General features: G+C 40.8%; 2 protein-coding genes across 3 annotated transcripts; one reads left to right on the top strand and one right to left on the bottom strand.

Moving 5' to 3' along the window:
• The first annotated feature begins 760 nt into the window (after nt 1–760).
• On the top strand, nt 761–20,036 carry tymp (thymidine phosphorylase). 2 transcript variants are annotated; one of them, XM_075472276.1, is made up of 10 exons: nt 761–816; nt 8,212–8,335; nt 8,416–8,618; nt 9,117–9,215; nt 9,297–9,426; nt 9,501–9,619; nt 10,435–10,597; nt 18,284–18,511; nt 19,563–19,703; nt 19,789–20,036. In XM_075472276.1, the coding sequence occupies exons 2-10, from the start codon at nt 8,218–8,220 to the stop codon at nt 19,947–19,949; spliced, it is 1,362 nt and encodes a 453-aa protein (XP_075328391.1). In that variant the 5' UTR covers nt 761–816; nt 8,212–8,217; the 3' UTR covers nt 19,950–20,036. The 2 variants fall into 2 exon arrangements, with proteins under 2 accessions (XP_075328391.1, XP_075328392.1); XM_075472277.1 differs by lacking the exon at nt 761–816 and adding an exon at nt 851–1,321.
• A 1,143-nt stretch (nt 20,037–21,179) lies between these two features.
• Nucleotides 21,180–25,448, bottom strand: lsm8 (LSM8 homolog, U6 small nuclear RNA associated). The gene is made up of 4 exons (XM_075472574.1): nt 25,122–25,448; nt 23,512–23,552; nt 23,141–23,268; nt 21,180–21,518 (listed from the first exon to the last, which is right to left on the bottom strand). The coding sequence occupies exons 1-4, from the start codon at nt 25,150–25,152 to the stop codon at nt 21,428–21,430; spliced, it is 291 nt and encodes a 96-aa protein (XP_075328689.1). The 5' UTR covers nt 25,153–25,448; the 3' UTR covers nt 21,180–21,427.
• Nucleotides 25,449–26,086: the final 638 nt, after the last annotated feature.

Here is a 26,086-nt window from a genome sequence, read left to right as displayed (position 1 = left end):
GTCGAGGTGGGAGATGGCCACAGTCTGCACCAGGAGCAGGGTGGCGTGTTGGGTTGGGTACGGCCTGATCTTTCTTATGTTTAGCAATGCGAAGCGACACGATCGAGCGGACGGAGAGGTGGTTGAGGAATACAGATGTCTGGAGGTTTACCTGGACAGCAGACTGGACTGGAGCTCAGAGGTCAGAGGTCAAGTCTTCGCAGAGCAGGTAGAGTGAACTTAAGGAGTGACTTCAGTTTACAGTGAAAATCAGAATGACTCGTTAAATGAGGAACTTTCAAACCAAGGGGAACTAAAGAAATACCAGGCTTGTGTTTTTGGGGAGTTTAACCCTTGTTGATGACTTCAACCCCAGGAACAGGAGGGATTTTTATGCGATTTGTCACATTTTTAAACATATGAAAAACAATAATATGTATTATTGTTGTTTTTCATGTATGATAGAAACACGTAAAAATTTACTTTAAAAATACTGTAGCAGAAAACCTTTGGCCAGGCCTAAAACGTAATATTCTGCAGAAACTGAAACCTGAAGATAAACTTCTGACCTGACATCGACCCTCATGTCACACACACATAAACTGGATGTCTGCATCAGCACACACACAGATAAACACACTCATGGTGTTAAGGTGCACATTAACTCCACCAGCCAGCTTTCTCTGCACAAGTTAACCAGAGCTGGGAGCTGACTGGCTCTCAGCTGATCGCCCCCTCCTCCCTGCTCTCTGATTGGCCGACAGAACTTTGACCTGCGGCTGCTTTGTGATCAGCTGAAGGATCGACGTCACTTCACAACTGCAAGCACCAGAACAGGTAGGCTGCTCCATGTGTTCCTCACAGCTGAGGGTTAAAGTTTGGTTTGCTGTTGACAGCTGGGGTTAGACTGTTAACGGATCAACTAAATCTGGTGGTTAAATAATGAGTTTCTGTGTTTTTTCTGCCAGTTTACGGTAGAAAGAGTCTTTTATCTGTAATAGTTAAAAGTGAAGTATTTTCAGTTTAAGACAAACTCTTCATAAAACAATAAAAGTCAAATAAAATGCAGGAAAACGGCTATACTGGGGGAAAATGTGCAGGAAAATGTTCCATCTCATCATTTTCAACAGTTTGATTTCAGAGAGTGGAAAGAGGAAAAAACTAAAAAAGTCTAACTCCACCTCTGTTGAAGGTGGAGTTAGAGTTAGAGGCCAGAGTTAGAGGCCAGACAGAAAAGTAGAAACAGAAACTAAAAACAGAGTTTGTAAGAACTCGAACAGACCGTCTGCATTTCAGAGCTGAGCCACGTCTGAGTGCTTCTATATTTAACGCCTGATTCAAAGTAAGTGAATTTTCTATGATGTACGTTTGTGGATCACAAACATTGGGCCTCATGCAAGAACCATTCGTACGCACAGATTTGTTCTTAAATCGTCCGTACAAGTAATTTAAGAGAATTTGCGCATTCACCAATCTTTTCGTATTTTACGTTTTCTTTCAGGTACGAACAGAATTTACGAGTGATCCAGAGCTGTCGTAGGAGTTTCGTAAAATAGTCCGCTGTTATTCAAATCAAGTTTGCTTGACTAATGGATTATATATTTAATTACTTTGAAGAAAACATAAATAAATATATACATTATGGCGTGGAGTATGCAAATCTACTATCCTCGTGCACGTGAACTTAAGATACGCACGAGTGTGATTCATCATTTACGCAGGTCGTTTACACACCTTTTCCGAAGTTAAGAGCGCTTGTTGAATCTGACGTGGCGTGTTCGTACGAGACCTTCTTACGAAAAAAGTGAAAGAAATTTCGAATAAAAATACGAAAATGTTCTTGCATGAGGCCCATTGTTTGGATATCCACAGTTTTACTTTTATTGCATCTAATCCAATGCATCTTATCAGGGTAGATTTTTGCCTGGATTTAGCAGAGAAACACCACTAAAAGTTCCTGAATTACTTCTTAAAATATGCCATTTGGTTCCTGAAAATGTTTAGAATTTAAAATTAGTCAGTTAACTTTCAATTCAATTCAGTTTTATTTATATAGCGCCAAATACAACAAATGTCATCTCAAGGCACTTAAATAATAAAGTCCAATTCAAGCCAATTGGAATTCAATTCATTGTAATCATAATTATTTACAAAATAGTCAAATTCATTAATATAGAGCCAATTCAAAAACAATTTCCTAGCTAAGGAAACCTACAGATTGCACCGAAACTTGTCTTCAGTCCAATCTCCCGTCCTGAGCGTGTCTAAGGCGACTGTGGAGAGGAACGACTCCCTTTTAACAGTAAGAAACCTCTGGCAGAACCAGAACCAGGAAGGGTGGCCATCCGCCTCCACCAGCTGGGGTTTGAGAAGACAGAAAAGTTAGACTTTTCCTGTTTCCACTTTCTGAATGAATCTCCTGCAGATTCAACTCAGCTGTGTATTCATTGTTAATTTTACAAAGCCTGTGCCTCCTGTTCACCACTGATTCTGTTCCTGATGATGGTGGTGATAAAACTCTGGGGACATTAGGGATATTCAAAAAGTTATATATTGGTACCAGAGTCCACAGCTGGATTGGTGTAAGATTGAGGCAAACTCCTGCACCTCTACTTAGCTTCCTGCTTTGGTCACTGCCGGATTACCACTTTCGCCTTCTAAATTCACTTCTAGCCCTGTGGTATCTTCTACTCTTAGGATATGGACATAATTCAGACAACATTTCAAACTAAAAGATTTTTCTGTATACAGCCCTATTTGTAATAATCACCTTTTTCCTGCTGCCAGAATAGACCACACCTTTACCCTATGGAGGAGGAAAGGTTTGGATACATGCGAACGTTTCTATTTAGATGGTATTTTCGCCAATTTCACTGACCTCTCTGCCAAATTCCACTTACAAAAATCTGACCAATTTAGATATTTTCAGGTCCGTCATTTTATTCAAAGCCAGAGTACAACGTTTCCTGCTTTTCCAGCAGACTCAGAACTTGAGAAGATTTTGCGTAACCCTATGCATTTGAGGAGGCATATCGCAAACATCTCAAATATAATTATCTCTCTTCAGGAAACGTCATTAGATGGGCTTAGAACGGCATGGTCTGAAGAACTTGGCTCTGAAATTCCTGGATACTTCTGGGAACGTGCTCAGGAAAGAATTATCGGAACATCATCCTGTTACAGTTCAGTTCAAAGTCTTTCATAGAATTTACTACACTAAATCTAAACTCTCAAGAATTTACGACAACATTGATGACAGGTGTGAGCGTTGCATTTCTGCTCCAGGAAATATGACCCATATGTTTTGGAATTGCCCTAAGTTAACTGAATTTTGGCCAGCTATCTGTAAAATATTAAATGATGCATTTCACACCAAAGTCAAACCGTCAGCAGATATGGCCATCTTTGGAGTGTCGGTTGATGAGCACATGCTACCCATTGATAAGATGAACGCGTTTGTCTTTGCTTCTTTGATAGCCCGTGGAAATTTAGTTTTACATTGGAAATCCCCTGAACCACCCAAAGTGTCTGTCTGGCTCACTGAATTCATGTTTTTTTTTTAAATTAGAGAAAATTAAATACTTTTCTAGAGGCTCAACAAAACAATTTTACAAAATGTGGAAACCTCTAATTGAATACTTTAAAAATCTTAAGGCCCTTCCATAAGCCTATGAAGCCCTGAGATAGATATACATTTGACCATGCCTAATTATTGACATGTACATGGATATATAATGCCCCCATTGTCTGTCATTATTTTTATTTTCATTATTATTAGTGTTTGTTTATTTATTTTCTTCTTAATTTTGTCATTACATTATGGACACTTTAATTCTTACTAGCATAACTACTATCATTATTAATGTTATTTTCTTTTATCTATTTATTTAATTTATGGCATTGTTCATTTATTTAACTTTGCTATTTATGCTAATGAATTTTTTTCCCTTTTCCTTTACAGCAGTATATGGGTGTTGTGGGTGGGTGGGTTCTGTTTAGTTAAAAAGAAAACAAAACAATTCAAGATATTGTATTTAAAGTATCTTACTTTGTGCTTTCTTGAATAAAAAAAAAAAAAAAAAAAACTCTGGGGACAAACTGGGGGGGGGGGGGCGGCGGCGCACGGCACTGTAACACCATTCAAAGGATATCTGTTGGAACTGAGAAACACGAGTTAATGACCACAATAATGTCACATATACATAAAGAGAGTAAAGTCAGGAAAGGTGTGACAGATGAGGCCCCCCAGCAGTCTAGGCCTATAGCAGCTTAACTATGGGATGTTTCAGGATTACCTGAGCCATCCCTATTCAAGGTAAACACAAGAAACTTGTGCTAACGAAAAAATGAATAAATAAATAAATAAATAAATAAATAAAGGACCAGACTCAGTGAGTAATTCCCTATACTCCCTATATAGATCTGCTCCTCACACCACAACGACCATCTTTTTACAGCCACAAGCTACCTCAGCCTCTCACCAACTGCACACCAGTCACAGCGGGGTGGGGATGCAAACCCTGGTTCGGGTAGGGGGAGAAATAAAAGGAGGTAAGATAAGCGGGAATGGGATTCAAACCCTGGTTCGGGTAGGGGGTAATGAAAGTATAGAGGGTGCCAGAGGTAGAGGCAGAATAAGACACACTAGCAGACACACTATCAGATTCAACAGACCTAACTATAAGCTTTATAAAAAAGGAAAGTTTTAAGCCTGGTCTTAACAGTGGAAAGGGTGTCTGCTTCCCAGACATTTACTGGCAGCTTATTCCACAAGAGAGGGGCCTGATAACTGAAGGCTCTGCCTCCCATTCTACTTTTAGAAACTCTGGGAACCTCAAGTAAACCTGCAGTTTGGGAACGAAGTGCTCTGTTAGGAAAATATCTTACAATGAGATCTTTAAGATATGATGGAGCTCGGTCATTAAGAGCTTTATATGTAAGGAGAAGAATCTTAAATTCTATTCTGAATTTAACAGGGAGCCAATGAAGAGAAGCTAAAACTGGAGAAATATGATCTCTCCTGTTAGTTCTCATCAAAACTCTGGCTGCAGCATTTTGGATCAACTGAAGGCTTTTCAGAGAATATGTGGGACAGCCCAATAATAAAGAATTACAGTAGTCCAATCTTGAAGTAACAAATGCATGGACTAGTTTTTCTGCATCACTCTGAGACAAGATGTTCCTGATTTTAACAATATTACGAAGATGAAAGAAGGCAGTCCTAGAAACCTGTTTTATATGCGAGTCAAATGATAAGTTCTGGTCAAAAATAACTCCAAGGTTCCTCACTGTAGAACTAGAAGCCAATGAAATACCATCTAGAGTAACTATATAGCTAGACAATTTCTCCCTGAAGCGCTCAGGTCCAAAGATAACGACTTCAGTTTTGTCTGAATTTAGAAGCAGACAGTTCTGAGTCATCCAGGTCTTTATGTCTTTAAGACATGCTTGTAGTCTGACCAACCTATTGGGTTCATCTGGTTTTATAGATCAGTACAGCTGAGTATCATCAGCATAGCAATGGAAATTTATGCCATGCTGTCTAATAATGTTACCTAATGGAAGCATGTATAAAGTGAAAAGAATCGGTCCAAGCACAGAACCCTGAGGAACTCCATGACTTACTCTGGTGTGTGAGGAAGATTCTTCATTTACAAGAACAAACTGAAATATATCAGATAAATATGACTTAAACCAGCCCAATGCAGTTCCTTTAATCCCAATAACATGTTCAAGTCTGTGTAATAAGATACTGTGATCGACCGTATCAAATGCAGCACTGAGATCCAACAGGACAAGCACAGACACAAGTCCGCTATCAGAGGCTAAGAGGAGATCATTGGTAACTTTCAGCAGTGCAGTTTCTGTGCTATGATGCACTCTGAATCCTGACTGAAACTCTTCAAACAGATTATTTCTGTGTAAGTGATCACAAAGCTGAGCTGCAACTATTTTTTCAAGAACTTTAGACATAAAAGGGAGATTGGATATAGGTCTATAATGAGCCAACACTTCTGAATCAAGAGTAGGTTTTTTAAGGTTTAATTACAGCAACCTTAAAAGTCTGAGGTACATATCCTGTCAACAAAGACAGATTGATCAAATCCAATATGGAAGTGTCAATTAATGGGAAAACCTCCTTGAACAGTCTGGTTGGGATTGGGTCTAAAACACAAGTTGATGGTTTAGAAGAGACTATTGCTGTCGTTAGTTCAGAGAGATCAACTGGGCAGAAGCCGTCTAAATATAAATCAGGTTCTAAAGATACTTCTAAAGCTGCTGTACTTGATGATACATCACTGATAATAGTGGGAAGGACTCCATCAATCTTCTCTCTGATAGAAACAATTTTATTAATAAAGAGGCTCATGAAATCATCACTGCTGAGAGTTAAAGGAATAACTTGCTCAGCAGAGCTCGGACTCTTAGTCAGACTGGCTACAGTGCTGAAAAGAAACCTGGGATTATTCTTATTCTCTTCTATAAATAATGAATAATAAGCAGTTCTAGCTTTAAGAAGGGCTTTCTTATACATTGTTAAACTATCTTTCCAGACTAACTGAGACTCTTCTAAATTAGAGGAACGCCACTGTCTCTCCAGCTTTCTTGCAGTCTGCTTTAAAGCACGCAGCTGTGAATTATACCAAGGATAAAAGTGGGTATTATTACAGTCTTTTCAGCCATCTGGTCCCTTCTCTGGTGGAAAGGGGGTTAAAGTGTCAACTTCGATTTATGGTCCAGATAAGATAGGCAGGTCTCCCACTTTTCCAAAAGAAAGATTCTTTGTTCATTTGAGCTTATTCCTATTTATGGCAAGTGTCTGTTGCTAGTTCCACGCCCCAAAAGCTTTCAAAGGGCCAAAGGTCGTTGTAACTTAGGCAGTTTTCTGTCTCTCTCTCCTTTGTGGAAAAGAATTGAAGATCTGGTTCTTATCCAGATACATAAACATCCCCCACAGGAATGTTGGTTTCGTCAGAGGTTGAAGAACTCTTAATCCACACGGCACTGTGACTGCTACAAGATGTTCCTGATTTTAACAATATTACGAAGATGAAAGAAGGCAGATCTGTTTTATATGCGAGTCAAATGATAAATTCTGGTCAGAAATAACTCCAAGTTACCACCAAGTTATAGTTACCATCTAGAGTAACTATATAGCTAGACAATTTCTCCCTAAAGCGCGCTCAGGTCCAAAGATAACGACTTCAGTTTTGTCTGAATTTAGAAGCAGACAGTTCTGAGTCATCCAGTGAAAAGAATCGGTCCAAGCACAGAACCCTGAGGAACTCCATGACTTACTCTGGTGTGTGAGGAAGATTCTTTATTTACAAGAACAAACTGAAATCTATCAGATAAATATGACTTAAGCCAGCCTAATGCAGTTCCTTTAATCCCAATAACATGTTCAAGTCTCTGTAATAAGATACTGTGATCGACCGTATCAAATGCAGCACTGAGATCCAACAGGACAAGCACAGACACAAGTCGTGTGCAGCATAACAGCTAAAAGCTGCTTCCGCTATCAGAGGCTAAGAGGAGATCATTGGTAACTTTCAGCAGTGCAGTTTCTGTGCTATGATGCACTCTCCTGACTGAAACTCTTCAAACAGATTATTTCTGTGTAAATGATCACAAAGCTGAGCTGCAACTATTTTTTCAAGAACTTTAGACATAAAAGGGAGATTGGATATAGGTCTATAATGAGCTAACACTTCTGAATCAAGAGTAGGTTTTTTAAGGTTTAATTACAGCAACCTTAAAAGGCTGAGGTACATATCCTGTCAACAAAGACAGATTGATCAAATCCAATATGGAATTGTCGATTAAGGGGAAAACCTCCTTGAACAGTCCAGGGCTCCAGAGTGCGACCGATTTGGTAGCACATGCGACCTATTTTCTCAATGGTGCGCCTAAAAAAAATCTCAGGGCTGTATGCTGGAGTAAAATTTAGGAAGTCGTCTTCTGTCATATCTGCACATGGCAGTGAAGAAACTAATGATGGAATTAATTCTTTAAATCTGGTTACAGCATCCTCCGATAGACACCTTCTATATGTAAATTTCGTCTCAGAAGCTGTATAGTCAAGTAATGTAAACTCAAAGGTTATTAAAAAATGTTCGACTGTGACCAAGACTTTTACATGTGACTTTTGCAAGTTTTCAGCTGGATTCTGGAATCGATCACTAAAATCAATTGTTGCAGTGGCCTGTTTGAGCTGTTATTTCCTTCCAGGCAGCCATGCTATCCATCCCAGATCTGATCAAGAAGAAGAGAGATGGAGGGCAGCTGAGCGATGAAGAGATCAAAGTCTTCATCAACGCTGTCACAGCTAAAACCATGCAGGAAAGTCAGATAGGTACAAAGAGCCCTCCCTACAGCCGGACACATTCAGACTGAGGTGTCTCCGTCTCCACCGTCTCCGTTTTTGTCTTCCAGGGGCCATGCTGATGGCTATTTGGCAGAAAGGGATGAAACCCACAGAGATTCAGACCCTGACCAGAGAGATGATGTCATCAGGGGAAGTGATGTCGTGGCCGGATGACTGGAAAACGCTGATGGTTGACAAACACTCTACAGGAGGGGTGGGGGATAAAGTTAGCCTCGTGTTAGCCCCCGCGCTAGCTGTCTGTGGATGTAAGGTACATCTGGATTCACAACAACATCTGGATTCATTCAGAAAACACAGAGAAACTCCAGCTGTGGTGCTCTCAGATTTAATGTTCAGCAGAAAAATGTAATCTTAGAAATCTGTCACATTAAGATTTTAAACGTTCTGCTGTCGGGTGGGATGGTGCCGTTACAAGCCATGTGTGTCAACTGAAGCCATCATCTGAAACCTTGTGCTGAAAATCTGCATTTTGGGATTTACATTTTAATTTCCGGCCGAACACGCAGTCAAGCGACTGTTTCAGAGATTGGAAGCATGCTGCCATGTACATGTCTGTGTCGTTCTGATCAATAAATTCACCATAAGAGGCTGCAACGCTGAGTCCGACTCCTCTTTCCTCCACAACAGGAGAGTAAAGAATAAAGTTAGATATCCATCATCAGTGCATCTCTCAGCATCATTTCCCTACCTTCAGTGTAAAAAAAAAAAACTGTACAAACTTGCTTGTAACTTAACGTGCGTTTGTCAGGTGCCAATGATCAGTGGGCGGGGCTTGGCTCACACAGGAGGAACTCTGGATAAACTGGAATCAATTCCAGGATTCCAAGTCCACCAATCAACAGAACAGGTGCGAGAAGCCTTTTCGGAAACCCTGTTCCATTTTCTAACCTTCTCCTCAAATCTGGACTAAAATCTGATTTAACTGCAGATTCAGGACATCCTGGCCTCGGTGGGCTGCTGCATCGTGGGTCAGACGGAGAAGCTGGTTCCAGCGGATCGAGTCCTGTACGCTCTGCGGGACGCCACCAGCACCGTGGACAGCCCTCCACTCATTGCAGGTACTGAACTGGGACCAGTGGTCCGCTCAGAGAGCCGCGCAGCGATCCAAACATGTGGCTCTGTTGGTTTCCAGGTTCTATCATCTCTAAGAAAGGCGCCGAGTCTCTGTCTGCTCTGGTGCTGGACGTGAAGTTTGGACGAGCTGCTCTGTACAAAGATGTGCAGAGTGCTGAGAAGCTGGCCAAGCTGTTAGTAAGTACAGTTTAAAGGGATAGTTCTCCTCTTTTGACATGAAGCTGTATGACATCCCATACTAGCAATATCATTTATGAACATCTTCTTACCCCCTGCTACGTCCTGTGAGCCGAGTTCAAGCCTCGTTTTGGCATTGACGAAGGTAGTCCAGCTAGTTGGCTGGGGCTTAAAAAATAAAGCGTTTTGCTTCTCAAAACAATATGCGTTCAAAAGAGTAATACATTTGCATCACAAAATCGTTCACCAAAAAAAGTCGCTTGGCGCTATTTTCTCTCCCTTCGTATCACTGCCTGCTGTGTAGACCGTGCAGACCGAAGTGCAGACCGAGCAGCAAACACCGTAACAGGCGCGGCTGTCGGCAGCAGGCAGTGATACGAAGGGAGAGAAAATAGCGCCAAGCGATTGTGAGCTCTGACTTTTTCTGGATAAACGATTTTGTGATGCAAATGTATTATTATTCTTTGGAACACATATTATTTTGAGAAGCAAAACGCTTTATTTTTTAAAGCCCAGCCAACTAGCCGGACTACCTTCGTCAATGCCAAAACGAGGCTGGAACTCGGCTCACAGGACGCAGCAGGGGCTAAGTCAAATTTAATAAATGATATTGCTAATATGGGATGTTATACAGCTTCATGTCAAAAGAGGCGAACTATCCCTTTAAAGCCTGACAAGTGCTCATGAAGGAAGTGTGGCTGCTTACAGGTCATTCCCACCTGGAGTGAGGGCTTTCAATCTGAAGCCTTTTTCTTACTTGAGCAAAAAGTGCTCATTAGCTGGAGTAAGGAGCTGTGATAATTGTGATTATTCAGGTAAGTGCAGGAAATGGCGTGGGCATCCGTACGGCAGCCGCCCTCACCCGGATGGATTGTACGATCGGTCGATGTGTGGGCAACAGTCTGGAGGTGATGGAATCTCTGGAGACTCTGAAGGGGAAGGGACCCCCAGACCTGATGGAGCTGGTCACGACACTCGGTAACTAACTTTAATTGCTAACCTAAAGCACAGTGTTTTTCACGAGTGGCTCCTCAACTTGTGTGGCAGCTAAAACATTAAAGGAAGAAGGGAAACGTTCACCCAGACTTAAAGCAATACTATGTAACATTTCTACCTTAAAATAACAGCTTGAAAAAAATTGTGCGGCTAGAATGAGTTTTAATATTACAATTGGCCTGTCTCCTATGCCCTTCGGGGGTCCGAGTAGGAAAAACTGCGCTATGTAACTTTGCTGGAGCGGCCCGGGAGCTGAGCGGAAGTACTTCGACTTGCTTTCTGGCACACCTACCGCAAAAACAAATGGACCCCTCTCACACTCCCAGGTATAAGGCTAAGCTAGCGCAACATTGTCAGTACGATCATCATGGCAGAGGCACCGAAGAAACAGAAGAAGACGTTGACTGATGAAGCAAGAAAGAGAAAGAGAGAGGCCGACAAAGCAAGAGACCGGACTAGAGTTGCTCTCGGAACAGCTTTTACTCGTTGGCGAGTGTCGTAACCGTACATTACCTCCAAGCCTGTAGGGAGAGCTCCATAATGGGCTTTTTGAGAAGTTACATTGTATTGCTTTAAAGACATTTTCCTTTTGAGTTTCGTCCAGATTTCTGTAGTTTGTTCATGTTTCTGCATTCAGCAGATGCTTTTATCCAGAGCGACTCACATGTGAGGACATAACATTATAGCAAATAAGCTAACAATAAGCTCCAGAGAAGGAAAACCGTCTATGTCGGGCTGTCAGGGGTGAAATAGAGGAAGTACAGCATGTGCTGCATTCAGCAGGATTTACACCATTTTTGATGTGAAAATGTGAAAGAGCTGCTCTCCAAACATAGTGGAAATGCTGTAAATTTATTATGGGCAATCTAGGAAAAACAGTATCCAATCATTGTGAACGGACCGTTCACAATGATTGGATAGTGATGCCGTCTATCAAACTGCAATCTGCTCCTCCCTCCCCCTCCTTCCCCCTGTGCGCGTACCCTGCTCCGTGAACGAATTACGTGTCCAGAAGCTTGGCAGGAAGCTAAACTAGAGCCAGCTTGGCTAGCACCTAGCATTATTAAACGTATAGTTATCATATACTAAATACTAAATACGGCAACGATCGATGCTTGCTGTCAGAACAGCGCTCGTGCACCTTCATGCTCGTGCACGTTCATGTACTCTAGAGGCGTGCCTTCGGGGGGAAAGTGAAGAAAAGTGTTGGGACTTTTTATCTGTGTATTTTCAAAATGCAGCTTCGCTGGACTCAAAATCCAGGATCTCCTACCCTACCTTTAACATGCAAATCTTCCTTCAAGCAATCCTCTGCATTTTTGCTCAGTCAATAGACTCTTCCTGGGCCTCATGAACATCCAACAACATGTCCCCTTCCTCAGCATCCAACTCTAAGTCTTCCTCTTCAGTGTCACTTTCCAGCCTTGTTGAGGATGGCTCTGTGACAGGCTCAAAGAGCCTTAGGTTTGCGCGAATGCCAACCAGCTTTTCCACTCTCACATTTGTGAGCCTGTTGCGAACCTTTGTGTGGGTGTTGCCAAACAGTGACCAGTTGCACTCGGAGGCGGCTGATGATGGTTGGATTTGGAGGATGATGGAGGCTACAGGTTACCTGACTCCCGCCCTCTGGTATTCGCGTACCATCTGGGACGAGCCCACAACCGACATGATTTCAAATGGGGCTATTTTTTCTAAAACATGCATGTGATTGGATGAAGAATCTGTCCGTCATCTTGACTGACACGCCACTGCAGCCACTCCCAATGACTCAACCCGTGACGTAAATCAGAGCTTACCTGACTCTTGCCCTCTGGAGCATGAATGGGCGGCCATAACGCGGCCATAACGCCGCCCATTCATCCAAAGTCCCACCCAGCGATTAATGATTGGCTCTGATTATTTTCTAATCGGACGAAACACATATGACTCCCAGGCTCCTCAGATGGTTGTGTGAGGAAAGGGAACGCCCCCGCGTGTAGTTGGTGACCGAGCCAGATGACGTGAGTCAGGTTAGGCTACAGGTGCAAGGGCCTCAGATTCAAGTCATGATTATGCTAAAATATACTTTCCTCAACTATATTTAAGTTCCCTAGAAGAGCCAACCTTCAAATTTGAAAATTCCCAGTTTATTCCCATAAATTCCTGTTAATTCCCGTTAATTCCCTTAAATTCCCATGGAAAGTTTCCGTCTTTGAAAATTCCGGAAATTTTGCAACCCTAACGATGAGTCCATGGCCTGATACCGTGCCAACAATCAGAGGCTGCCGGCTTACTGCTGTGGTGTCTGATAACAGACAATTAGAGAGGAAATAAGAGGCTTTATGAGCATTTCAGCTGCATTCAAACACACTTTATGAAAGCAGAGACAGTAGGAGAGAAGCTAACAGATGTTAGAACAGCTGGACATTATACCTATACTATTCTATAGTCCTGTTATCATTATCAGGAGGAGGAATGTTTGTTGAAAAAGACGATTTTTTGGCCACATCAGCCAGCCCTGATCGTGGCTAAAAGCTCAAATAGAATGTAAATGTTTCTCTTTTAAATAGCTGCAAAAGTATTTCTGATCCGATTACTTGATAAATCGATGGAATAATTGATAGAATACTCGATTCCCTGAATAATCGTTTGCTGCAGCCTCAGTAAATATGTTGAAAGTCTAAAATGGGCTTCATAATTCCTCTGGGAATTTGAGCAGTATTTCCAACACCTCGTTGAACTGAACCTCAGTAAGACGGAGCTGTTGGGTCATCACAGCCCTCCAACACCAACATAAAAAGCACCTCTTCCACTGGATTTCTGGGTCCGAGTCACTCTGGAACCACACCGCAGTCCCTACGCAGTCCAGACTGCTCCCATTTGTGGTTCCACAGAGATAAACACACAGACTTATTATTTAAAAATGTCCTCGAACATTCCTAATGGATATCCCACCTCCCCGTCTTGGCTTCACTAACAGGATGCGTTAAACACAGCCTGTGTTCACAACTTAACACATTGACTCCCAAGTCACGTAAAACTACGTTTTTACTGCCCATGCGTTGGCTCCCAAATGGTAAAAATACGTTTTTACGTTTTTTTTATGGATTCTGAATCTATACATTCTAATGCACATTCTGTGTGATTTTTGTAATTATGTGATGAACAGAACTGACATAGATGGCAGTCAAAAACTGGTGTCATCATCTGGACATTTTGATCATTACGCCAATGGCTTTGCGTCAACTCAAGAACAATTTTGATAACGCTGCATTGATTGTTGTGCATTTCCGCATTTTGTCCAATCGCACGTGTCGGTTTCCAGAGGGTAACAGTAAAGTAACATAAACAAACAACAAGAAGGAGAAGAAGACACGCAACAAGTCTAAGGAGGCGGTCTTATGAACAGGTTAGCTTTGCCACATGCGACAAGACGCAAATCCTCTGACCCGGATATGTAAGTATCTAAAGTGCCACAGGCTGAAAGAGCGCACGTTTCACAAAAGCCCCGATCTCAGTTTGTTGTTGATTTTGGTGGATACCCGCCTTGGTTTAGCTAAGGATAGCTCGCTAATGGCGGCACCTAGAGACACGCAGTTTTGACCCACAAAGAGTTTAAAGTCTCAGCTTTCAAACGAGCCATAACATGTTTCAGTGGCCCTATCACATAATATGCTGTGACTGTACAAAAAACGTCAAAAAAATGGTTTAGAACGCTGGGATTCTACGACATAATTCTGTAAAAACCGCTGGTAGTCAATAGCCCTTTTTCCATCAGATTCTGTAGCGAATTAAAAGTTATATCGCATTACTTTGTTGCGATATAAGATGCGTTCGGTTGGTTTTCCGTCAAACAGGACGATTCTAGCGAAATAAAATGACATCACATGAACGTGCTGATGCGCATTATTCTGACTCGACCAGATGATTTTCCATTACAAAAGTGGCGAATTGTAGCGAATTAGAATGCTCGGTAGCGGGAATTTAATTGCTCGCGCTGTTATTGTCAGCCTCCCAATTCCTCTCAACGCCTCTCTTGTGCAAAATGGTGGACAGTTTTATGAAGACATCTGCGTTTCTCTGCCTCTTCCCATCCAGGGCCGAAACAACGTCGACCTCCCGAATTGTGTTTAAAAAAAGCAGAGTCTCTGCTCTCGACCAGTTGTTTCTTTTATTATCGGACATTGTTGTTACTAGTTGTTGCTGCTGTTTTGATACCGACAGGATAGGTGAAATGGGGCGGCTGAGCGGCTCAACAACAACATTCGAATCCTCGCGCTTTACCAATACCATCTGCGCATGCGTGGCTAGTCTGAATCGCATTAACCTTTTCCATCACTTCTGTAGCGATACAACTTAGCCCTGAACCACCTATTTCGAGCAAATTGATTTAATGCGACAAAACAGGCGTTCTAGCGATTTAACCGTTTTTCCATCACATGTATCGCACTAACTTCTTGATGAACATCAAATTAAAGCGAATCATGTCGTTGATGGAAAAAGGGCTAATGTGTTAAATAGAAAATAAACTCACCATTCGCCAAGTTTCACAGAAGTCCAACAAGAGTCGCAGCACCGCCTCCTGAAATCAGCATTTTTCAGCTCAGCTTGGATTGTTTCCACAATAAACACAGATCTGCACAAGTCCAAATAGAACCATTAATCATCAGATCAAAATGCAGTTTTTTTTCTCACCAATGAGTCAAACAAAAGTTATTCAGAAACCACATGCTTTTTCATTTTTATGACGTTAGTAATCTCATTTCTGTCTCACTGTTGGTTCCTTTAAACAACTGAAACGATTACCTGCTGAAATTAACGTCAGGGATAAAAATCAAGTCACAACAAGTTATATTAGCACTAATTCTATCCAAAGTGTTGTTTTGTAGGCATAAAAACATCAGAAAGTGCACAGAATGTTCAAGGTGCATCAATAAAATATAGAAAATATTGTATTTATCATCACATGAGACATATCAGTGTGGCTGTGGGAAGTTTAATCAAACACAAAACGATCAAAAATCATTATCAGTTAAAGTCTTTTCAAATCTCTGGACATTTAAAAACCCGTTATTTCCTCTCTGCACCAGGGAATCATTTCCAGTTTCATCAAAGGTACATTACTTTAACTTTAACAAATGAAAATAATGTTGTCCACTAATGGATTTACACTTCCAAATGTGTTGTGGCATAAATCAATTAAAGGGGAACTCCGGGGCATTTGAAGCGCAATCCCATTGCTAGAGGTTGTCAAATACTGATAATAGGACACAGACTGGTGCAAATCGGCGCTCCCTGTGCGGCGATTGCGCTGTTTGTGCAGCCTGTCATGCTAGCCAACTACGTGGTGGCCAATGGGCAAATAATAAACCTTCCACGTAAAACAACAACTTGCACACTGCAGAAACGTCACACCACTTTATAAACCATCCGACAATAAAGTCACAAGCCTTACCATCAAAACCATATGCATGGTTCTCACATTACTGGCATGGGGACGTTACAAAACAACTTTATAAACAGCATGTCACTTATCGGTTGTTGGTATGCTTGCATGTGAAAGCCCAAAACAGTCAATGGACGATAGGCTACTCCCATATACAAAGCAATTATCTTCTCTAGAAAAACTGCGTTCAAGTATTTAAAACATTACAACAATACATGCCCAGTAATATTGTTGTAATGTTTTAAATACTTGAACGCAGTTTTTCTAGAGAAGATAATTGCTTTGTATATGGGAGTATCGTCCATTGACTCTTTTGGGCTTTCACATGCGCGCATACCGACAAGAGGTGAGTTACATGCTGTTTATAAAGTTGTTTTGTAATGTCCCCATGCCAGTAATGTGAGAACCATGCATATGGTTTTGATGGTAAGGCTTGTGACTTTATTGTCGGATGGTTTATAAAGTGGTGTGACGTTTCTGCAGTGTGCAAGTTGTTGTTTTACTGGAAGGTTTATTATTTGCCCCTTAGCCACCACGTAGTTGGCTAGCATGACAGGCTGAGCGAACAGCGCTATCTCCACACAGGGAGCGCCGATTTGCACCAGTCTGTGTCCTACTGTCAGTATTTGACAACCTCTAGCAATGGGATTGCGCTTCAAATGCCCCGGAGTTCCCCTTTAAGAGTGACTCAAGTTTAAATGTTCATGGAAAATCCTCAGAGATGTTATTTAAAAAATTCACTTTGAAAGTGATTAATATTGAGTTATTTTCCTAATTTATGAATAATCTGAAGTATATTCACGCAGAAAACTGGCAGAATGTTTAACAATTATTATTTAATTAATTCAAATGTATTTTAACATGTTTAATTAGACCGTTTGTTCGACTGAAAAACACATTTTAACGCGTCTTTCCGAGTTGTTCACATTTTAATATAAATATAATAAATATAAACTGTTTTTCTTAATAAATGCATAAACATAAACATATACATATCATTTTTTTTTTAAACTTAATAAATGCATGACAACATGTTGCGACTCATACAGCTGCGCCTCTGAACGTTAGCTACTGATTAGCAGCAGCTAGCTAAAAAGGTAACGTTAAAAAAGGCTTTATTTTCTTATTCCTGTTGTAAACCGCTACGCGACAGAAAAATAAAGATTTACCGTTTAACGTCGCTATGATTCGGGGAGACAAACCGACTATAACACGGAGTTTGTTCCGTCCACAGCGCCTGGTGGGTGAGACAGGTGAGCGCCATTAGCTTAGCTGCTAACAGGTAACGCTCCGGTGAGGAGTTCGTGAATACTGGGAAAGCAGACTGTTTTCTGTTTTTAGAAAATGACATTCCGTATGAAACTACCTAAACAGACGATTTAGAATTAATAATGTCTTAAAGCAACACTAGATAAGTTTGTGAACCTCAAAACTATTAGCTTCTGACTCATTTCCAAGGACACCTCAAACTACCTGGGACCTCTCAGTTCACTCTTTGGTTTCCAGTCCCACAACAAACCATTTTGCTTTGGGGTCTCTTGACATTTTTGTGGCCTTTTGATGGCTTCTTTGTCTCTTCTTCAATATGAGAACAAATCCATGTGTAGCCTATGGCTGTACATGTGCAGGGGTCACACAGAGATTTGTTTATGTGAGAGGCAAATTCTCCAGTGTTACGTTAAAAACTGCAGAAAAACCTGAATTTGTTTAGTTTGTTTCTTTAGCTTAATACTAACAGTATTTAGGGATGCAGCACAGGTGATCGTTTACCAGGTATGAGGCAGGCAGAGCTAAAAAAAACAAACAAACAAAAAAAAAACACAGATGCATAAACATGATTTTCCACATATTTGTGGCTACGTTACAAATTCTTCATCTGTTTTCATACTCAGGTGCTTTGTGTTTCGTAGATTTGAGTTCATTCTTAATAAAATCTTCTCATATATTTGTATGCAAACAAATGATGGGCAAGAACAGTTTAAATTTGACACTTTCAGATTTTTCATTTTCTTTCAATTACATTTCTAGCTTTAAGGTAATAAATCTTGTTGCCAAATAAATTACAGAGGCAACAAGTTTTCAAGCCCTTCTGTTTATAGAAACAACTCATCTGCCAAAATAAAATGTTATTTTCTTCTTTTCTTCCCTAAATAAAAGGTAAAAGTGAATGAATTGGAGGATTTTGAACAAACAGGAGAAAGAAAAGCCTGTCTCAGTTTTGATTGTGTTCCATGTTTCTGTAGGAGGAGTGTTACTGGTGCAGACTGGCTTGGCCCCCGACCTGACGGAGGGCAGAAAGCAGATTTCTGATGCTGTGACAGGTGGAACTGCTCTGTCCAAATTCCAGGCCATGATGGAGGCTCAGGGCGTGGCTAAAGGGACGGCTCGGTCACTGTGCTCCGCCCGCACAGATTACTACAGTGTCCTGAGAAAAGCTGCTCATCAGCTGGAGCTGAAGGCTCCTGCAGATGGTAAAGCATGAAGAGCACAAACAGACACCGATGATGCATTCTTGAGAAGCGTCCCTGAACTTCAGAAACAAAGTCACTTCTGTTTTTAACACAATCCCAAAGTCATTATGAACCATAAATGGTGTGAAACCCAGCTGAATGAATAGTAATAATAACATATAATCATAATAATGATAAACATGTTTTTATTAAAAAAAAATACACAAAAGATGGAAATAAAATCAAGTAAATCATACGAAATTATATTCATTAATTCTATAATTTCATGTTTTCTGACTTGTTGCCTGCATTTTATATTTAGTTATTATATACATTGAATTATAGTCCTTCTAAAGTGTTAGTACATTAACTTCAAGCAGTAATTACTGAAGTATTTAAACACTTACTTTGCTTTGAGATGTTCTTATTTATGTATTTTTATATTCACAATAAAAAACATGCACTTATGCAATAATACATGAAACATAAAATAAACAGAAAGTTAAATCAACTTATTCATATTTTTTTGTGTATTTTAATGTTATATAGTTCAATCCAAATTTAAATATACACGATTGAATATTTTTCTTGCCTGAAACATTGAGCTAATAATTTCAGCTGCATGTCCGTCACCTGCCGGCTTCTTTAATTTAGTCTTAAACATTCAGTGTGACAGAAGTTGCAAAAACGTCTACAACTCAGAAAAACTGAAAAACTCAGAAATATAGACATTTAAGTAGCATGCTGGTAAATTCTCACTTTAAAACTTCCACATACATAATTATCCACATCTTTACTTTTCTTTTTTCCTGGTTTATTTCCTTACCTGCATCTTTACTCACTTCCACTCAAATATTCACCAACATGTATTTTTATTCACTAAAGTACGAGAAGAACAGCTTGTAAACTCTGTCAGTGAAGAGAATAAATATCCAAGTGTACATATTTATTTGTATTATTTGCTCACATCTTTACCTTCATGTATCAGCCTGTTTATTCACCTGTTGAGATGATGTGCGTATGAATGATGTTTTTACATGGACGTACCGATGCTTCGACCCGTCTCCTGTAGGTGTCGTCGTGGACATCGACGGTATGGACTTAGCTCGGGTTCTTCACCATCTGGGTGCAGGAAGGTCCAAGTCCGGGGAGGATGTCAATCACAGCGTGGGGGCGGAGCTGCTGGTGTCGCTGGGTCAAAGGGTCACCAAAGGTCGGTGAGACGCGGCTGGTGACGATGATGATGATGATGATGATGATGATGATGACAGAGAGCTGATGACCTGATGTCTTTTCAGGCGCCCCCTGGTTGCGGCTGCACCATGAGGATCCGACTCCCACCCGGGAGCAGATCGCCCGGCTGGAGAACACCCTGACCGTGGATCCAAAGGCAGAAGCCCGACCGGGACCCACTCTGGTGGAAAAACTGCTGCCTGAATCAGACGCTTTTATTTTGTAACACGAGGTCACCTTGAACAACAATCAAGTTGTTGGTGAATCAAATCATGAATGAATGAGTGTGATTCCAGTTAACACAAATAAAAAGACTCGATCTGACTGAGTTTGAATCTTTTTCTGAAGGCAGGCAGGAAGCCTTCTGACCACAAGAGAAGAGGAGCTGCGAAACGTCTCCTCAACCGAAGCTCTTCCAGAATATAGAAGTAGATGTGATGGCGTTAATAAAAAAACTGCTTTATTTATCCCAAAAGGAGATGATATAATATATATATATCAATACACTGAGGTGAGTTGATTTTAAAAAGATGAAGCTGTGCTTCCTGATAGAAATCCCAACACACATGGACAGAAAGTACAAGTTTGTGAGTTATCCAGAAAACGTGACGGTAAAGCAGCCTCAGCTGGTGAAATCAGGCACATTAAAGTCAGGAATATACTTATTGTTTTTAATCACACATTCAGATAAGCAGCTTGCTTCGTAGTGAGCTAAACGTTCACATATTTGTGTTTACTGCGATTCCACTGGGGCCCAAACTACGCTGTGATAAACGCGCTTATCCGTAATTAAAAGCTTCAAAGATCACATTACTGACAGCGAAGCCTCACAAACTGCATGAACTCGACCAGCAGGACAATTCAATCCTCGTGTTTTTTGTGCTTAGTTTGCAGTTTGGGTGGTAAGTTTCTCGTGAAGTTTCAGCTGAGCTTTTACTTTTGTAAAAGAGCAACGATGCATCCTCCTTAAAAAGTAAAAATCCTCCCATGAAAGTAAATATCAGAGTGTTTTAAACTGAAGAAAAGTCTTGATTAAAAACTATGTTATATTTGAATTTTCCCCACTGGAGGATGAATAAAGTATTTTTCTATTCTATTCTATCAAATGACACATGCAGTGATATAAAACAAGTGTCTTACCTCCAGACTGGATAGAAGGTCAAACCCATTTTTACATCCTGGTGACGGTTTCAGTCTGCGATGCACCAGACAGCCTTCACACTGCGCTTCATTTTCACACAGAATACAATATAATAATATAATGGCTTCAGGAGCGAAGCAGCAAGGCCTTCATTCCACAGCGAACGGAATGCACTGCGACCCTTTTAATGCTCAGCAGCACAGTTTGCTTTAAACGGCTCATCGGCCCTTATTGATTAAATATGAGATCAAATTGTTTTCACACAATTCCCTCCAACTGGAGAAAAAACAAAAAACTAAATGAACAGAAAGGCTGTTTTAGAACACAACAAATCAAACTTTATTAAAACAATCACAAGTGACAAAAAGACGGAGCATAAAAATGTAAACCCAACATCCATCAACTCACTTCTTTATGTATAAAAAATACAAACAGAAGCAGGTGGCCACAGGAGTCTGTCAGAGGAAGACTCGCTGAGTCCTCAGGACGCGTCTTCATCACGGAACTCAGCGAAGCCGCTCCTGCGACGGCTCCTGCGACAGCGAGCCCGCCGGGGTCAGAGGTCAGTGGACGACAGAGTTGAGCGGCTCGGCTCGGATGTTTCCTAAATCCAGCGTTGAGTCGGTCTCCTCATCGATCTCCCCGATCACGGCTCTGAAAGAAAAGCGATAAACGGAATCAGAGCTTTTTACATCAGTAAGTAGCACTAATGAACTGGAAATGGACTCTAATCATCTTACACCACTGTTGATTCATCTACTAAGTGACTTTCTGATTAATTCCTTCATCAGTAGCTCTTCTATAATCAGCAAAAACTGTGTCTGTGTCAGGGCCAAAAGCATTTCCATCGTCACTTTTGGGTTCCCTCCGGCCCCCTCCGGCCCGACAGCTGTCCTCGGGCCAGAGAGGACGACGCTGCTATCAGGTGGTGTCGAATGTAAATGTACTTTATTTCTACAGCCCTTTACAGACAATCATTACGATGTACCAAAGTGCTTTACAGCAAGTAATAAATAAAGAGAAGAAGAAGTAAAAACAAATAAAAACAATAAAAGAACAGTGAAAGCAATAAAATACAACAAAATCGAATAAGTGTCATCATACTGCTGGCTATTAAAAGCAATCCTAAATAAGTAGGTTTTTAGCCTAGATGTGAAGAGGCCCAGGTCAGAAATAAGACGCAGCTGGACGGGGGGCTTATTCCAGAGCCTGGGGGCAGCTTTGGGAAAAGGCTCGGTCACCCCAGGGTTTGTATTCTGACCTGGGCACTTCCAGCAGAATCTGATCTGTTGACCTCAGAGCTCTACCAGGACTGTTAAAAGCTCAGATAAATACGACGGGGCGAGGCCGTTCAGAGCTTTAAAAACCAACATTAAAAGTTTAAAATCAGTTCTATAAAGAACAGGAAGCCGATGGAGGGAGTTAAGAACAGGAGTGATGTGCACACGTCTGTTGGTGTTGGTTAAAGACGGGCAGCAGCGTTCTGCACCAGCTGAAAGGTTCAGAGTGAAAAGTAAAAAGTTTCCATTTAGATTAAAAATCAAGTCCTTCCAAGTTCACACACGACAGCCAAACTGACGTGTGACACATTTCCCCCCAAAAAATAGAAAAACAAAGACAAATAAAACCTCTTTGGATGTTCGTTTTTACATGAAGTCGCACTGAATTAAATTCCTGATGGTGCAGTAATGCAGGAACATTGATGTTTTAAGTCCGCTGCAGCGCAATGCATTATGGGATACAGGATGGGACGTTGACTGGGGAATTTTTCCGTGTCAGTGCACCACCTGGGTTGTTAATGGTGTGTTAACTGCTCAGCTTTGAGTCCGGCTGTTTTCAGCTGAGAGTGCAGTGACACCACTTTTAGTTGAGCAACATATTTGTTCTGATATTTGCATTTTATTTCATTCAGCAGAACGTTTTCACTTTGCCTCTAAAAACATCTGCATTTAATCGGCTCCAACTCGAACCCTTCTGGTACTATTCACATGCACCGACTTGTTTGTACCATTGGAACACAACAGCATGCACCTCTGTGTTAGCTGTGATGGCCGCGTACACATTTGTGTTTGACTGAATGCGCACGTGCAGTTATCTGCTGTCACTGTGCAGCGGACATAAACGGAAACACTCTGTACGCGTCGTCTCAGAGCTCCAAACTCTGGGATACAGCTACTACCTGGCTCCATGACGGCTAGAACTCTCTGTCAAAAGCATGACATTCTCTGCATTTCAGAGCTGAAGTTGTGTCCAGAGGAAGGAAAGAGGCGACTCACACGTTGTCTCCTCTGACGATGTAGAGACCCAGCACCACCTGCTCCACCCCCTGACTGGAGCTGAACACTCGCTCGTGACTCTCGTCCAGGATCAGGTTGATGGTCTGATCGAAGCCCTTCAGAGTGCCCTGAACAGACAAACACGTGTAAGTCTACGCTGACGCGTTCATGTGTTCTGGCAGTGAAAACAGCTCAAACACCGAGCAGATTCATCTTTGTCAGAACAGCTTTCGCCCCTTTAAACAAAGCTGGGAACGATGGGCAGATTGAAGAAGCAGGTCTTTTCTGCAGTTTGACACATGTAAACATTTGCAACATATTCGGTTGTCCGGAACACTTTGCTGCAGAGCCGAAGGTGTGTTTAAACTCACCACAATCATCCTGCCGTCTGAGGTCACAATGGCCACAGTACCTGAAGCAGCGGGAGTCAAGAAACAAACTTTCCTGGACACATCACTCAGTTATCATTAATTACTTCCAATTTAAATTGAAATATTCAGTTGAGCAGCTTTAAACCAAATCTACCACGATGCTGAAGTGTGTTTCTGTCGGCTCAGATTCAACATTTCGCTTTTTACTGCCTCAGAAACGAAGTTTCAGAACTGTGTTTTAAACGGTCTTTTCCCTCTCTGGGTTCAGGTCTGACACGTTGGACGTAGATGTTATACATGTGGATCTGGGTTCTATTGGTGGACATTTTTCTGTTCCATCTGAACATGGAAATCATGGAAGTCGCTGACCAAATCAAACAGATTTTTATTGATCGGATATTCTCTGATATATACCTGAGCTCATTTATTTTCCAGTGTGCGTTACATCTGATATCAGCTGATTCGTTGGGAAAGGATACAAAACATATAGTCTACAGTCCATTCTATATTCCTGACAGTCCATATGATAACACAACCCATAACCTACTGCAAAGCTTCTTTGGTGGGTCAACAAGTTTGTAATTTATCAGATAATTCCCTCTGCTGAAAACCTACATCTCAGGTTGATAATTAACTCGGAGTTCTGGTCAAAGGGGCAGTTTCAGTAAAGAACTGAACATCGGTGAAGGCGCCCAATGTGGACGCTCATCAGACACCAGGACAGTGGCCATGGAAGCTGAAATCCACAAGGCGTGTGTAACAACTCACCTGCTAAAACAACTAGCAGTGAAACCCATGGTGGGTCGAATATTTCATAGATCGAATACTGAAAAGTTGGCACTGAATCAGTATTGCATTGAGGTTGAATTTGATGGTTAAAATGCTGAAATTCGACCTGAATGTGGCACACAAAGCCCCTTTAAAAATGAAAGTTGAATTAATTCATTTCTGTTACTTTCGGTATCTTAATGTAAATTTCATTATCCTGCTTGACAACAACTGAATGTTGATTCAGTTTGCTGTCTGGGACATCATCAGCACAGGAATCTGTGAAAGTATGTCTGTTTTCAGACAATTTTACCTAAAACTCTGCTCTAGAGCTGGAGTTCAGCATCAGTTACCATGGTGATGTAGCAGGTTAAAGTAGAGCTAACCTCTGTAAACTCAGACATTAGGCTCAACACTTTGTGGTACACCCCTCTGGTTTAATACAAAAACTATTCTAATTATAATATTATTGATAAATTAATACTAGAAATACTACTGCTAATACAAACACAAATTTTAACAATAATAATAATAATAATAATAATACGGGACAAACTGAGGTCCCAAAAGGTTGAGGCACTTGGTCTATTAAGTTTCCATGTTCATCTCGCTCAAATTAATTTATTAATTGAAACTACGAAAAAAATAAATAACAATAATAAAGAATAGATAAAAAAAATAAAAATAAATCACTGATTAGGAAACATTACCTATACGGTTGGGAATTGCTTTAAAAAGAAAACAACAAAAGCAAGCATTGCTAATTGTTAGCATGCTAAGCTAACTAGCATTGCTTCATTCATTTCAACCGGCCGTTAGCTGTAGCAGCAGTAGTAGGATACGATTGATGTAGCTCTCCAGAGCGGTAGACATGCTTCGTTCCGGGCTCTGTGGTTATTTATCCAGTAGACTGGTTTATAAGTATTTCCACTGGTTATCTGGATACAATTCTGTGCAGAGAAATGGCAACTAACAGCAACACACTGGAGATAAGTCCAGACTAGTCCCACACCGATTCACCAAGCAGGCCTGAGCACAGAGCGCAGAGCGCAAACGTAATTTCCGGTTTAAGTTAAAGTTAAACTTTACAACGCAATTTTTTTTTTTTTTTAATTTTATCAACGCTTAACGCTATTTCCGTAAATGAAATCTGAATATGAGTAGTTACCACTGTTTAGTTAAACCAGTTTGCAAATTTGTAACGGTTGGGACAAAATTCAAACATGGCAACCGGAAATGACTTCATCATGCACGATTTCAATCATCTTTAAGATTTTTAAATCTTCTTTAAAATGCATGAATCAAAATATCATACGTATAAATATCATGGGTTGGCATATGGATTTGATGCTGTGCCTCTCAAGTCTTTGTTTTACTGCATTACCAAAATACCAGTTTGTAGTAATGGCCAGTTTAAACTTTTTAAAGCCCTGAAACTTTAATGCCATTTGTGTTATAAAATAATAATAATAATTAGATACGAATAATAAGATTTATGCAATATGTGAATTATTGTTCACAATCACAAAAGAAACATTCTTTTTAAAAACATCTCTAGATAAAAAAAAATTGTATTGGGACGAGGACTCATTGGCTGTGGATCACATGATTTCTGGGAGAGTGATACAAGCCTCGACTTTGGGCTTCATCTGAAATGGTCTTCCTTATTCAGGCCTCAAAGATTTGGTTCATGCATCCCATCCATCACTACCAATTTGATACTTATAGATAACAGCTGGGGAAACGTCACCAACATTATACATTATACTAATATAAAAACAAAAGCCCGAGCAACCAAATTTCCTCA

This window comes from Odontesthes bonariensis, chromosome 8, assembly GCF_027942865.1.
Source record: "Odontesthes bonariensis isolate fOdoBon6 chromosome 8, fOdoBon6.hap1, whole genome shotgun sequence".
NCBI classification, from domain to species: domain Eukaryota; kingdom Metazoa; phylum Chordata; class Actinopteri; order Atheriniformes; family Atherinopsidae; genus Odontesthes; species Odontesthes bonariensis.
This window is presented reverse-complemented; position numbering and strand designations above follow the sequence as displayed.

What these genes read in the sequence shown, in the direction of transcription:
- tymp (XM_075472276.1), top strand. Translation starts at nt 8,218, where the DNA reads ATGCTATCCATCCCAGATCTGATCAAGAAGAAGAGAGATGGAGGGCAG. An exon ending in TCCACCAATCAACAGAACAG is followed by an intron (nt 9,216 to 9,296) that starts GTGCGAGAAGCC and finishes ATTTAACTGCAG; the next exon opens with ATTCAGGACATCCTGGCCTC. An exon ending in AGAAGCTGGCCAAGCTGTTA is followed by an intron (nt 9,620 to 10,434) that starts GTAAGTACAGTT and finishes GTGATTATTCAG; the next exon opens with GTAAGTGCAGGAAATGGCGT.
- lsm8 (XM_075472574.1), bottom strand. Translation starts at nt 25,152, where the DNA reads ATGTCTACCGCTCTGGAGAGCTACATCAATC. An exon ending in TCTGGAGAGCTACATCAATC is followed by an intron (nt 23,553 to 25,121) that starts GTATCCTACTAC and finishes CCGCTGCTTCAG; the next exon opens with GTACTGTGGCCATTGTGACC. An exon ending in ATCGTCAGAGGAGACAACGT is followed by an intron (nt 21,519 to 23,140) that starts GTGAGTCGCCTC and finishes CTTTTCTTTCAG; the next exon opens with AGCCGTGATCGGGGAGATCG.